At 35.7% G+C, this 14,675-nt stretch overlaps 1 protein-coding gene across 1 annotated transcript; it reads left to right on the forward strand.

Annotated features, from left to right (window-relative positions):
• The first annotated feature begins 331 nt into the window (after positions 1-331).
• Positions 332-1,151, forward strand: LOC130850469 (40S ribosomal protein S3-like). The gene has a single exon (XM_057730058.1). It carries the CDS (start codon positions 335-337, stop codon positions 1,064-1,066), a length of 732 nt encoding a protein of 243 aa, XP_057586041.1. The 5' UTR covers positions 332-334; the 3' UTR covers positions 1,067-1,151.
• Positions 1,152-14,675: the final 13,524 nt, after the last annotated feature.

Below are 14,675 nucleotides of genomic sequence, written 5' to 3' on the forward strand. Positions count from 1 at the left end.
GGCAGGGCCACACCCCTGAGTGGGATGGGAAGCCGTGGAGGGCTAAGTAGAGGAGCACTGTGATCTGACTTACTGCAGATATTTCAGCAAATATTTCATTTTAAAAAAGAAATAAACAGTGAAAATTGATGTGACCCCGTCTTACACATTCTCCTCTGAGATGGGCTTCTTACAGAGTACTTAGCGAGCAATGACATGTTTCAGAAGTAGGTGTAAATGTTTTAGTGTCACAGAGAATTCCAAATCAGATAAAGAGAATGTGAAATATAAAAAAGACAAAATTCTTTTTTTTCTTCAGTAAAAAATATTTCCTTTAAGAAACCTAGTTTAAAAGATGGCGGTGCAGATTTCCAAGAAGAGGAAGTTTGTCGCTGATGGCATATTCAAAGCTGAACTGAACGAGTTTCTCACTCGGGAGCTGGCTGAAGATGGGTACTCTGGAGTTGAGGTCCGAGTTACACCAGCCAGGACAGAAATCAGTATTTTGGCCACCAGGACGCAGAATGTTCTAGGTGAGAAGGGCAGGAGAATCCGGGAATTGACTGCTGTGGTTCAGAAGAGATTTGGCTTCCCTGAGGGCAGTGTAGAGCTTTACGCTGAAAAGGTGGCCACAAGAGGTCTGTGCGCCATTGCCCAGGCAGAGTCTCTGCGTTACAAACTCCTAGGAGGCCTTGCTGTGCGGAGGGCCTGCTATGGTGTGCTGCGGTTCATCATGGAGAGTGGGGCCAAAGGCTGCGAAGTCGTGGTGTCTGGGAAACTCCGAGGACAGAGGGCTAAATCCATGAAGTTTGTGGATGGCCTGATGATCCACAGTGGGGACCCTGTTAACTACTATGTTGACACTGCTGTGCGCCACGTGCTGCTCAGACAGGGTGTGCTGGGCATCAAGGTAAAGATCATGCTGCCTTGGGACCCAACTGGTAAGATTGGCCCTAAGAAGCCCCTGCCTGATCACGTGAGCATTGTGGAACCCAAAGATGAAATACTGCCCACAACCCCCATCTCTGAACAGAAGGGTGGGAAGCCAGAGCTGCCTGCCATGCCCCAGCCGGTACCCACAGCATAATAGGGTCTCCTTGGCTGCTGGATCTGGAGTCTGGATGTTGCTCTATAAAGACCCATAATAAAATCTTTTTAAAAGAAAAAAAAAAGAAACCTAGTTTAAGCTGTTTACATGAAAATTCCATCAGTAAAATTAGAGATTAATTTTATCTGTTTAACTTAGTATCTGTAAAAAAAACTTGTTATATTCATACCCATCTAATTTCTCGGGAAAATTTCACCACACATCAAAGTATTCCCCAAATTTGATCACTCCTCACTACCTCCGCTGCTGTCACCTTCGTTCAAGCCACCATCATTTCTCACCTGAAATAGTTCAGTACATTTTTACTGCCCTGTATACCCCACTTCCAGCTTTCCACTCTATGTACAATATCTATAGGGATCCTATTAAAAAATAGCTTTGATTTCGTCCCTCCTGTGACTTCCCAGCTTATCAGAGAAATGGTACAAAAAGAAAAGAAAAAGGATTACGTAGGTTGACAGATTGAGAAAGACTGCCGGGGTGAAGGAGACAAGGAGAGGGCAGAGAGACAGCAGCTGTCATCCAGGAGAGAGTTGTAACTTGATCAGTGGGGTGATAATGGAGGTGAGTGAGTTAAAATTGGGGCTGGATATATCTTGAAAGTAGAATCAAAAGGATTTGGTAACTAAACGGAAGAGGAGTGTGAAAGAAAAAGAGTCAAAGGAAAAAGTCTATAAACAAAATTACTTCCTCTCTGCAAGTCCCAGAAAAAACTCTAAGGAGATAGCTAGAAGATTATTCTTTCCTCATTTGCACTTAAATATGTGATAGATTGGTATAATAAAAGAATCTGATAACATTTGGAAATCAAGGACAGCGAATTACTTCTTTCATAAGATTTATGGCAGGTGCAAATGAAAAATCTATTATTATCTTTCCAAGTATTTATTAAAAGACCCATAACAAAACACATGATTTCAATTTATGATACTACAATAGTATTGGATGGTTCCCTGCGAGCATTTACTAAATCTGCTTTCCAAACGCGCCTTCCTCAAGTCATACCACATTTAGTGGTAGAACCCCAGCTCCACGTACCTATAAAATTCCAGTTAATAATATGTTTCAGTAAAAACCAAATATGATCGCCTAATGAATCAAAGCAGCAATGTTATATTCAGATTTGGATCATGAAGGGAGTATACACGTTTCATGGTAACGCAATTCAATACAACAGAGTTTGTGATTTGGACACGATTTGTTTCAAAGGCATTCTGTTGGCCAGGTTACCTGATAGCGCCCCCTGCACCAATTATAATATCCGGACATGCAATCAGCAGCTCCACATGAGACCCTCTGGGTGGTACAACTCTAATTTCCTTGTGTTTCCTCCAACTCATTTTGTGTATCTAAACGTGCCCATAAATCCTCTTGCAAGCTTTTACTCTCTCTACCCAGTACACGCAGACCTTTTTAGGGACGTTCAAAAAAAAAAAAAAAATTTCCTTCTTCAAACCATTTCCCTGAAGTATTTGGCAAAATAATTTTTATTGAAATACCTACGTCTTTACTCTTTCTAATGTACTTTTTCTTTTACAACATTGCTTCCTGCGACATTTATTCCAAGTTCACTCTGCTCTTTTTTGATCACTGTGTTCATTTTAACTTCGTGCACTTATTCAATTCTAAGCGCAGTTATCGTGGAGATAAAAATCCTTTAAAAATACAATCTATTATTGTGCGGCGTAACTCAAAACGAAGACTGCTCTGTTTAAAGCTGTGCTTCGTGGGTGCATGAGTGTGTGTGTTCTTATAAGGAGCTGTAAAATGTTCTTTTCTTGCATCTGACCTTCCATTTTCAATATCCTCTGCTTCCCACTGGATTGTGAATGTGCCCTTTCCCTGTGTCTGAAAATCTTTCAACCTTCACCATTCATTCTAAGAATCAGCAATATGTTATGCTTTTATAGAACCTTTCTTCCAGGGAACAGAGAGTGTTTCATATATATTACCACATTCATCCTTAAAATTTCTCTCACAACACCCATAGCCCTGGCTAAACTATGCCTCGGTTGAAACCTCAATCCGTATCTTTAGTTCTTCCTTCCTTGACTGCCTTTCCTATAAACTCTGTAAATCACATTTTCAGAATCCTGCATCTGTAGAAAATAAGCATAATTCTATCACTCAAATGACTTTTCTTTCTACTCTTGTTCTCAGGTTTCACCATCTTTATTTCAGAACTTTACCACAATCTACCTGGTAGGCCTCAGGTTACTAAAGTCTAGCTACTTCTCTCTGTAACTTCTCCCTCATGAGAGGGAAATAATTTGACTTGGTAACGTGTTGTACCCGCCTTTTTCTCAACCATGTCACTTATCTTTGCTCTAAATTATAGTTGTGTCCTTTTTAAATCTATTTTATTTTTCTACTCATGATTAAAAGTTATAATCTAAATTTTATTTGAGTTTTATGTACATACCAAATGTGTATTTTGAAATGCTGATGCCTTGGTAGTAATTGATAGCATTTGTTAATATTTATAAAGCAGTCACTTTAATAAATGCTCAGGTCAGGTGCCTGAGCACCTGACTATAGGCGTAATCCTTACTATAGGCATAAAAGCTCAATCCTATTTTCTATACATTAGAGATAGAAAAACTAAGGTCTTTAAAGTTTAAATAACATGCCCGAGGATGAACATAGAAAGTACTTGAACATGGATTGAAGTAGCCAAAATATATCACTATTTGTCACTCCACATGATCTCTTCACAATTATCTTAGATTGAATTTTAAAAGCAACTATTACTTTTCCTCAGAATTCATCAATTATCTACAAAACATGGTATTTCACAGCTCAGTTCTGGGCTTGAACTGGTTCAGAAGAGCAGTCTGAAATCTGACCATTTACTTAGACAAGATTACCAGTACTCAAATGTAACAGTTTTTTTCAGACTTAAGCCATCATCTATAATCATAATTAAAATAACTAATTACCTTCAATGTATATTTTTAAATAAAATAAAACCATTAGCAAGAATTTAGGAGGAGAGAGCTATTCTATAGAGGATATAAAAATAGGAATAATTTTAGGTCCAGTCCCCCGTTTTGTGTTGCTTTCTTAATGAAATGGCCTACTTATATCAGTGGAGGCTATCCTGTTACAGATGGCCTACTTCATTACATGGCATTGACTTTTCCCTTTGACTTCTGAATTCTGAGACTTAATCAGCATTTCTATGTGAACCGGTTTCTTCTCATGAAGCTCATTTCTCTTCCGTCACTTTATGTAGCACTCGAGGGAAAAAGAACCATGTTAAGTGTTCAGGCACCGAGGCAAAAGGAAAAATAATCTAATTTTACGGATTGTTTAGGTAAAGCTAATGATTGTGCTAGACATTTTCCTTTATGGATGCGTCACACTTCAACTACTACACTCATAAGGTATATTTAACAAAACAAAATGCCAAGCAAACTACCAAAAGAAGGAATATGAATATATTTCCCCCTGCAATATTTAAATATTACTTAATTTGAGGTTATGTGAGAGAGGGAAGGAAGAGTTAATTACTTGAGCTGAAACCCCAAAAGGTCAAGCGTAAACATGTGATGAACTATTCTATTTAGCTTTTTATATAAATGTCAGTGCTACAGCACAGAAGACAAACCATATTCCATAAATTAATCCTTAGTGCCTTTAAATCCTTGAACAGGATGAGTATCAAAAATGATGCAACAGCTACATCACTGCAACAGCTGATATTTATTGATACAAGAAAGATTCAAAGATCTGGGCAGATGCAGTGGCTATTTCTTCTTTCAACACTTCAAGTATGTCTCTCCAATTTTAGCCTCATTCCTTTAAAAGACCACCATAGTGTGACAATTTCCCCTCAAATCTACTTAACTTGATAAAGATGGTGTTTAGGCATTAAAAGGTATTTCCTAATTAGTTGGAATCATAAAAAGAGTATGCAGCTTTTAAGCATTTTAAATGTCCTTCAGATAAGCTTTGAATCATTGAAACTAAAGGCTCTAAGCCATGCGGATGTAAAATAATAGATAAATCTCCTATGCAAACATTTATACCATTTGAAAGCCATGCAAATGCTGCTTTCAGAGAAAAAAAAAAAAAGCTTCTTTTTTTTCCCTCAAATGAAACCCTTTTCTCAGAGCATAATTGCAAAGTTGAGATTTACATATTTTTGACTGAAAAAATAATTTACATATCACAAGGCAAGTGACTTCACAACGTGAAGACTTCAGGATACTGACACCACAGGTACCAGGCCATTGAAAAAAGAGACTCAGATGGTTGAGATTGTTATTGAACTTGATTTATTATACACTTAGTAGAAACACTGCCCAAATCCTTCAAATTAGAACTAAAATCTAAATATCTTGAGTATGGAATGGATTCAGTGGTGTTTAGATATTAAACTTGACCTCAAAAATAATGCAGTTAGATGAAGACTGTGTAGGGAAAAAAATACATGATAGGGAATGTGTCAATATAGAAAAGTTTCCACTTGGAAAACAATTCATCGAAAAGAAGCACTGATTTTCCCACCGATCCTGTCATCAAAGAAGGAATCAAGAGCGTAAGAAGGAAAACTGTTTTCCCTGCCCTGCCTTTGTGTGAGTACAGAGATTTAATGTTTGTTATATCAATGACCTTGCTATCGAGATTTAAAATGATGACATTTGAAGATACAAATGCCAAATATTAGATCCTATTCATCAAACTCAGCAAGTTTAGAATCATAAAATGGAAAACTTTTACTAGCTATTCATTTGGTAACATTTGCACAAAATAATATATTGTCACAGATTGTCAGAGAACTGACACTCTGCCTAGTAGTATTTGATTCAAGTTTGTAAAAGAGTAAGATGAACAAAAGAGATCAGGCTCCACAGGGAGGAAAAAAAGAGACAAGACACAGGATCATAGAACCCACAGAATTTTGGAACTAGAAGAAAAGTAAAAACCTCTCTCATCCTTTTCCTCTACCTTTTTGGAAAAACAACTAGAACAAGTAATAATAAGACATTAATCACGGGCACAGTGAGTAGGTGGCTGGTTACCATCTTCTCAAGCAATATATCATATAAATAAAGAAAATGTGATGTTACATGTAGCAAACAAAAGCATATTAAATGTAAAATTACTCTTCCTATGTCTGCAGTCTTCCTATGTCTGTATTTATATACAGTTAAATAACTTAGGTAGAATTTGAAAGGATAAAAGTACTACTTTTACCATGTTTAAAGTTTTAAAGATGTATTTAAAGTAGTATTTTCACTGTTCAACTTTTTTTTTAAATCATTTTGAAAAACGCATCCTCATACCATTCTAAATAAAAGTATAACTCCTTTGAAATACTGCATTCTGTATAGTTTATACACTTTTAGTAAATCAACCATACTCCAATAAAAATTTTAAAAATACAAAAAATTGTTTACACATTTTTAATGGGCAATTTAGTAAGATTCTGGTAGTCAGTGTACACATCCCCAACTCAAGAAGTGGTGTTACCATATTTGTACATTTACTATTACATGTACCATACTAGTACATACGTGCATACAATTACATGTTAGTGGTCTGGAGCATGCTTTAAAATTTACAACAGCTTTCCCTTTTTTCTGATAGGTATATTATGAAATATGAATACATATTAATTCCTCCACCGTATATCTGTATTTTAAAGAAATCAATGCCTTGCTATTTCCAGACACTGTCAAAATATTTCATTATCTAAAAAACATAGTCATTAGACTTAGAAATGTCAAGTATGCCTTTGAGTTTAAGGGGACACTACAATTTTCCATTTGATTTGAAAAGAAAACAAGCAGCCATAGCATCCTCCAAGTAACACTATTAATTACTTCTGCTAATTACCTCTGAGCCGGGTGAACACTTTGGGGGGAAGAAGCAAAGTGGTCTCCTATGTGGTTTGCTTTGAGGGACATCACAGGATCTCACCCCATCAGCCTGCCTCTAACTTTTCCCCTCCCCGGGGCTGGACTCCAACCTTCCTACAATAGCAAAACCTGTCAGAACTTTGTGCTGCGCTCAACTCTCTGTTTTGGTCCTTCTGCAACATTGTCCTCACCCAGGATTGGTCTTCTAGCAGAAATAAGGGGAGAAAGAGATGTCTAATGGAAGAGAAACTCTGGTACCAAACTTAACTTACTTCCTAGTTTTGGTTATGTTAGTTCTGTCTTTATTGATGGGATTTACCATTGGGAGACACTCTGATACTTAAACTAATAACGATTCAGCATCACACTCACCATTGCTCAAGCTCAGGAGAAAAACTATCTCTGGAAAAAAAAAAAAAAGAAAGTTTTTTGTTCAACAATTTTCAGGAAATTTCAAAATGTTCCTTCCAAGAACTAATATAGACCCTTAATAACTCCTTGTCATAATCACCATAAAGACCTGCAGGTCATTTTCACTTAGAGGTAAATGGCACAAAAATAATGGTCTAACATCATCTGGGTGTCTATCTGGACACCAATAAACAGAGGGCAAGGTTCAAACTGCCATAAATGGGCAAATTTTTTTTCAGTTTAGTTTCACAGTGTTTGTTTTCTAGGAAAATGAATCTCCAATTTATTGTTAAAACATATATTAATATTTTCTACTTTTGCTGCCTCCTGTAGGTTATTTTAAAAAAATGACAAGTATGTAGAATTTGATGTTTGGAAAGAATTTCACACAAACATTTGCTAAGGCTGACTATGCCCTCAGTTTGCCAAAATGAGATAGATACCTAGGTCATCAAGCAAACTCGCCTCAATCTTCCAATTTTTGTTCTTTTAAAGAACGGATTCATTAAAATGAGACCTTGTGGTTTAGAAAGAAAAATGTGAGTTTTGGGGACCGATGAATATTGACTGAACTTCTGACTCAGTTGATGATCAGTGGTGAGAATTCAGGCTGCTTTTCTGATTTGTTAGAAGAGAGTCATTTTATCTACTTCATAGGGTGCCTAAGTGGATAGTTTAATCACTGATCATAAAATTTCTGCTACAATGCCTGACACATTGTGGGCATTAAAAAACTGGCGGTTCCACTTCAGTTTTGACTAGACTTATAGAAAACAATAATTTTAGCACTTCATTACACACTATGTGCATTATTATAATGCTAATAGAGTTTATAGATTCATAGATCTGCTTAAACTAAGTACAAAGGTCAAAGCTGGGGCTAGTGCAGTCCTTCTAGAGACGGCTATTTGGAATATATAATACAAGATGGCTACTCACTCAGAGCAGTGCACTGGAGGAGCTAAGAGTACTGCTGGAATCTGCACCCAGATTCCAGCAGTATTGGGATTAGCCTGAGTTCTAATCCCAGCCCTGCAATCCTGGTGAGATTACTCAACTCCCCAGGCCTCGGTTTCCTCATCTAAAAAATGGTGATGAAGGTCAAAGGAGGATGTTCAATTGAGCTGCACCTGTAGTTGCTGAGAAGTAGAAGCATTTGAGCACAGGCAGACAGGGGGACAAACATAGTGGAGTCTATTACAGCAAAGGACGCATAGCAACATGGCTGCATCTTTTAAAAAGGCATAATACTGATGAGAGACATTAAGAAACAGAATGAAATATATAACACAACATCATCTAGCTATTTGAAGTATATGCATACACATAGCATACACATTTTGCAAGAGTGTATGCACAGGAAATGTTTCACATGACAATGGTTGCATGAGAGGTTGAGAATCAGAGGAGATCATACAGTAGAAACTTAGTAAATGCTAATTCTATAAGAAATATAAAGGAAAGCATAAGAAATATAAAGGAAAGGGTGTGTGAGGATGTGTTGTCATCTATTCAAGCTTTTCGGGTAAGAAAAACATTGGTGATCTAAAACAGGACTACAAACAATGGACTTTTAAAACTTTATCAGAACATAACATTTAAGATTTACTACACTATTAATTTAATGTTCTACTGCTATATTAGTTGTTTTAGAAGAAAAAATGAGCATGAAAGGAAACAAAGAAAATTTAGAATAAGCTAATTGACTAAAAATATCAAAAAATTCTTTTTCAGTTTGATTGATTCTAAACTAATCATGTGTATGCTTTTAAATCTGGCTAGCAAAAAAAAAAAAAAACAAATCATAAAGGCTAATTACAATGCTTAAGGATTTACAAAGATTTTAATCTCCAAGTCTTTTGTAAAGTGTGCAATTAGCGTATTTTCAAATAATAGGCTGTACAATAGGTAATATTATCATGATTGTTTTTATCTAACTAAATATCTAAAAATTGAAGTCTCATATAACAAAGAAAAATTCTAATATTTAAATTTAAGCTAAGGTTTTACATCTTTAAAATAAATATATTAAAATTTACTAATAAAATCAAGTCAATATTCATAACAACAGTATTTTATTCTGTTAAATTTAGACTTCTATTAAACCCATTTTTCTACTAAGCACTTATTTAGAAGAAAGAACAATATACCTTGATTTTCCAAAAGAAATAAACTCTTTTAAACTGTCCAACTAATGAAACCACCAAAGTAATTACTTTTCCCATTCTCAAGAATATAAGATGATCTAATTTATAATTAGTGTTGTTATGACAAGTGCCTAATAAACTTATAACGATTTGACATTACAGCTGAATTTTCATTGGAAATAGTGAAAAATTTAATGGCTTGAGGCTTTTCTAATCCTGAAGCATATTGATAAAATCCAACTCTAATATAAAAAATCATCCTGATCCTTGCTTTTTTCTAATTATAACTTTAGGTGCTAAACATTAAAAATATAAATAAATAAGAAAGTTATTGACACCTTATTAAAAGGAGTAAATCCTTATTGATTTTATTTTTATGCTTTGTTACTGCTTGTTTATGAATTATTTACATACTTATATATAATATAAACATAATAAATTAATATATGTACTCCAAGCCTGCACATTTCATATAAACTGAAATACTTTTCATTAATGCTACCTAAAGTAATAAGAAGAGCCCTGATCTCTGAGGATAATGTGTTTTTTGAGTATTTTTCATTTTCAGTACTTGAACAAATCCTTCATTTTGTAGCACATTATATTATCTTAGAATGGAAAAATCTAACTCCATAGAATTAGAACAACCAGAACCCAAACCTACATCCACAAACCCTTCCCCCACACATAAAGATGATAGCTGGTAAATCTTCTGTAATGTCTCATTTTTAAAAAGAACTTTAAAGCAGATTTTTCTTATCATGTCCTTGGAACCACACAATATGTTCCCAGGAAATTAGAAGTGGACCAGCTAATCCAATATCCTGCCCCTTGCAGGGGGGCTGACAGCCATGCAGACATTCCCCTCTGCTTGCTAGGTAGATGAGTCAGCCAGAAAGTTCTATTTGCCCCCTTTAGAACCTGAGAAGATTCATTTGAATACAGAAACATGACATTCAAATACCTAAGGTCAATGGTAAATTTTGTAGCAGCTGAAGAAAAGCCTATCATGACGAGACAGTAATCAAACTACTTATTCAGAGTATCTTTCCCCATCCTCAAACCAGTATCTCCTTCAGATGTCACACAAAGGGTCTCTTAAGAAATCTGTAGATTTGCAATTCTAGTCAATGGTGCATATGCTCTTAATTTTTTCTTCAAATATTTTCCCATTCTGGGTTTGGACTCATAACGATTTGATCACTATCTACATAGCCAATAAATATTATTCTCAAACAAACTAGGAATTAAAATGTTTGTTTGCAAGGATTCATTTTGCTCCCTTATTCATTCCTCCCTCCACTTTGTATCTCATGAATCAAGTGTGAGCACCTCAGGGTGTTCCCTGGTTTCCCAGGGTCTCCCACAAATGCCATACATACCCATTCCGCTTAGGACCCCCACCCGAGAGCTGACCACTCAAACTCCCCAACACACTCTCTCCAAATCTGCCTGCCTAGTATCCTGCTTGCCCTCTGTTTCTTCGGAGTATAAAGAGTGATTGGCTCATTTATCTCATAAATTGTCTTAAACTAAGTTTTCAATAACTGCAGTTAATTTCTCTATCAAAATCAGTGCTATCTAAAGGCATTGTGGCATTCTGGAACGGGTCCTGGAACAGAAGAAGGAAATCAGTGGGAAACCAGATGAAATCTGAATAAATCTGGGAGTTTCGTTGACAGTAATATGCTAATGCTGGTTTCTCAGTTTTGATAAACCTACGTGATAATGTAACATATTAAGGGGGAGAGGGTGGAATAGATGAAGGGTCTACATAAACTCTATATTAGCTCTGCAACTTCTCTGTAAAACTAAAACTAGTACAAGATAAGTGGTTTATTTCAAAAAACAAGTATTACATTTTAAAACAAATTTATTAACACAATTTATAAACTGCAATTTATTAACACAAAGAATGAGGAAGATGGAAATTTCAGATACAATGATGGTTCTGCAAAGAGAGAAGTGTGAGATGAAACTTCCCTCACTCCTCGTTTTACCCCGTAGAGGCAGCTGCCTCTCTCTGCCTTTGCATAAAGGTTGGCTATGCAAGAAACTGCATTCATTTGCATGACACCTGGTCACCACCGACATCATCTCAGGTTTACTTTTCAGGAAGATGAATCGTGTTGCGTTATGGAGTGTGGCCTTCAGGAAGGCCAGGGAGGACTCCAGGTGAATAGTGTAGGAATATCAGACACGAGCGGTACTAGAGAACATGAGATGACGACTCAAGAGACAGTAAGAAACTACACAGGATGTTTTGAGAGACAGGGAAGAGTCAGAAATGACTCCAGATTGCTTTTTGCTCAGGTCACTGAGTAAATGACAGAAAAACTGAAAAGGAAATTGCAAGAGAAAGAGCTATTCAGATGCAAGGCCAAGTGGATAAGCATGTACATGCTTATAAGTCGGTGGAAATGTTAAGCAGAGATAAAAAGATAAGAAGCTCAGAAGAAGGGTCTGAGCTGCAAAGGAAGATTTGAAAATCATCAGCCTTAAAGTGGTGTGGATGAATTTACTAAAGATCCTTCAAATAGTTATTGGGATGATGCAAACAGAATGCCCATTTAGGATAGAAAAAGGTCAGATGCTAAGCCTTAGAAACTCACAGCCCAGTGATCACTACCAAGTTATTTATTAGAGAGATTCACAGACTTATGATATGGAATTTATACCAAAGAAAGTAGCTTGTAGGGAAAAACTGATTGTTAAAAACCAATTTTGCCTCATGTCAATGTTTGTATCATGTTTCACTATTCATTCCGGAGAAATACCAAATTGATAAACAAAAGCAAATGCATAGCTAAATACAGATAGAAATGATACACATGGAATTATTACTATTTGCACAAACACGTATATTTCTCTATAGTCATAACAACAAAAAATTAGCATAGAGAGTTTTCTTTAATATTAAAAGATCAATGAGTCTTGTGACCAACTATATATAGTTACATTTAGGTCCAAAAGAAGTTGTAAAGGCCTAGGATGATGATAAATTCTGCAAGGATAATTTTGCAATTATTCAACTTAAATAATTTTCTCCCTAGGAGAGATTTCACTGCAGTTGATTATTGGTCTACATTTGGTATAATTTTCCCCTAGTTTAGGTTTCTTTTTGAAAGAGATCTATTTCACAGAAGGATAAGGCATTAGTAGTTGCACTTAACAGTGATTTCATGTTGCACTGGTTGTAAAATTGAACTAGAAGTCAAAAACATGATATGCTGTTCCCTTTGGAATAGTATTTCACCTTGATGTGAATCTCACATTGGGAAAATGGAAATAATGATTATGTTGCACTTGGAAATCTACACATAAAAAACAAAGTATTCACAGAGGGATATATATTTATAAAATTTTAACTTTTAAGAATTTCCACCCACAGAAAAATATATTGGCTCCATCTATATTTATTAAAAACTACTTATCCCTTTTAACTTTAACGTTGAAAAATAAGTTATATCAAATCTCACGAAAGGCAAGCCTACAAAATCTATCCCATGCCTTAGTCACAAGGTAATCATTCAGTAGCTATATTGAAATAATAGGAAACTGATGTTTCTAAGAATAGACTAGGAAAGTGAGGCTTCTTAAGCTCTGAAAAATCATTTCCCAAGAGACTAAGAAGACAAGTAATAAGTCACAAACTGGGAGAAAACGTTTGCAGAAGACAATTCTGATAAAAGGACTGTTGTCCAAAATACACAAATAACTATTAAAAATTTATAATAAAATAAACAACCTGACATAAAATAAGCCAAAGATTATAACAAAAACCTCACCAAATAAGATACACAGATGGCAAACAGGCATACGAAATGTTGCTCCACATCACATGTCATCAGGGAAACGCAAATTAAAACAAGATACCACTACACCCCGTCCTAATATCTGGCCAAAATCCAGAACACTGACAACAAATACAGGCAAGGATGTGGAGTAGCAGGAACTCTCATTCATTGCCGGTGGGAATGCAAAATGGTGCTGCATTTTGGAAGAGTTTGGTGGTTTTTCACAAAACTGAACATACTCAGTATACAGTCCAGCACTTCGGCTCCTTGGTATTTATCCAAAGGAGTTAAAAACATACCCACACAAAAACCTGCACGTGAACGTTTATATCAACTTTCTTCATAACTGCCAAAACTTGGAAGCGACCATGATGTCATTCAGTAGATGAATAAATACATTCAAACAATGAAATGTTATTCAGTACTAAAAACAAATGAGCTATCAAGCCATGAGAAGACATGGAGGAAACTTAAATGCATGTTACTAAGTGAAAGAAGCAAATTGGATACTGTATGATTCCAAATATATGACATTCTGCAAAAGACATAACTCTGGAGACAGTGAAAAGATCAGTGGCTTCCAGGAGTTGGGTGGGTGAGGAATGAATAGGCAGAGCATAGAAAAATTCTAGGGCAGCGAAAATACTGGATGATACCATAATAATGGATACGTGTCATTATACATTTGTCCAAACCCATAGAATGTACACCACCAGTAGTGAACCCTCAGGTAAGCTATGGACTTTGGATGATTATGTCGTATCAATGTAGATTTTTCAGTTATCATTTGTAACAGAGATACCACGCTGGTGGGGGATGTTGATAACGGCAGAGGCCTATGCATGTGTGGGGCAGAGGGTATATGGGAAATCTCTGTACCTTCCTCTCAATTTTGCTGTGACTCTAAAACCACTCTTAAAAAATAGTCTTTAACAAAGTCGTAATAATAGGGACAAAATTTGCCTCTTCTGTCTTTAAGTTGCATTATTCCTGTGAATAAAGGTGTTCTAGCTTGTATATCTTTCTATTTTTGTTTTAAATTGCCCTGTGATTCCAAGAATTTTGCTTTGATTAATTAAAGACAGATCTTGAAGGAAGAATATGGATCTTTCTAGGTTATTTTGTGAAAAAGAATATTCTATATGGAAGACTGTAACAATTATGTACTATATTGTAGAAATAAAACATGGCTAGTCTGTGGCGTATAATTAATACTAAAAGGTATATATCCTATAACTATTACAACTCTAGTACAAAGAGTATAGAATGACTGTTATCTATATGGATTGAGAAATCTGGATAGGCTTTTTCAGACCAGATTAGAAAAATGCTGGGGATGACTTTAAAATGATGAGATTCATTTTTA

Source organism: Hippopotamus amphibius, chromosome 3, assembly GCF_030028045.1.
Source record: "Hippopotamus amphibius kiboko isolate mHipAmp2 chromosome 3, mHipAmp2.hap2, whole genome shotgun sequence".
Classification (NCBI taxonomy): domain Eukaryota; kingdom Metazoa; phylum Chordata; class Mammalia; order Artiodactyla; family Hippopotamidae; genus Hippopotamus; species Hippopotamus amphibius.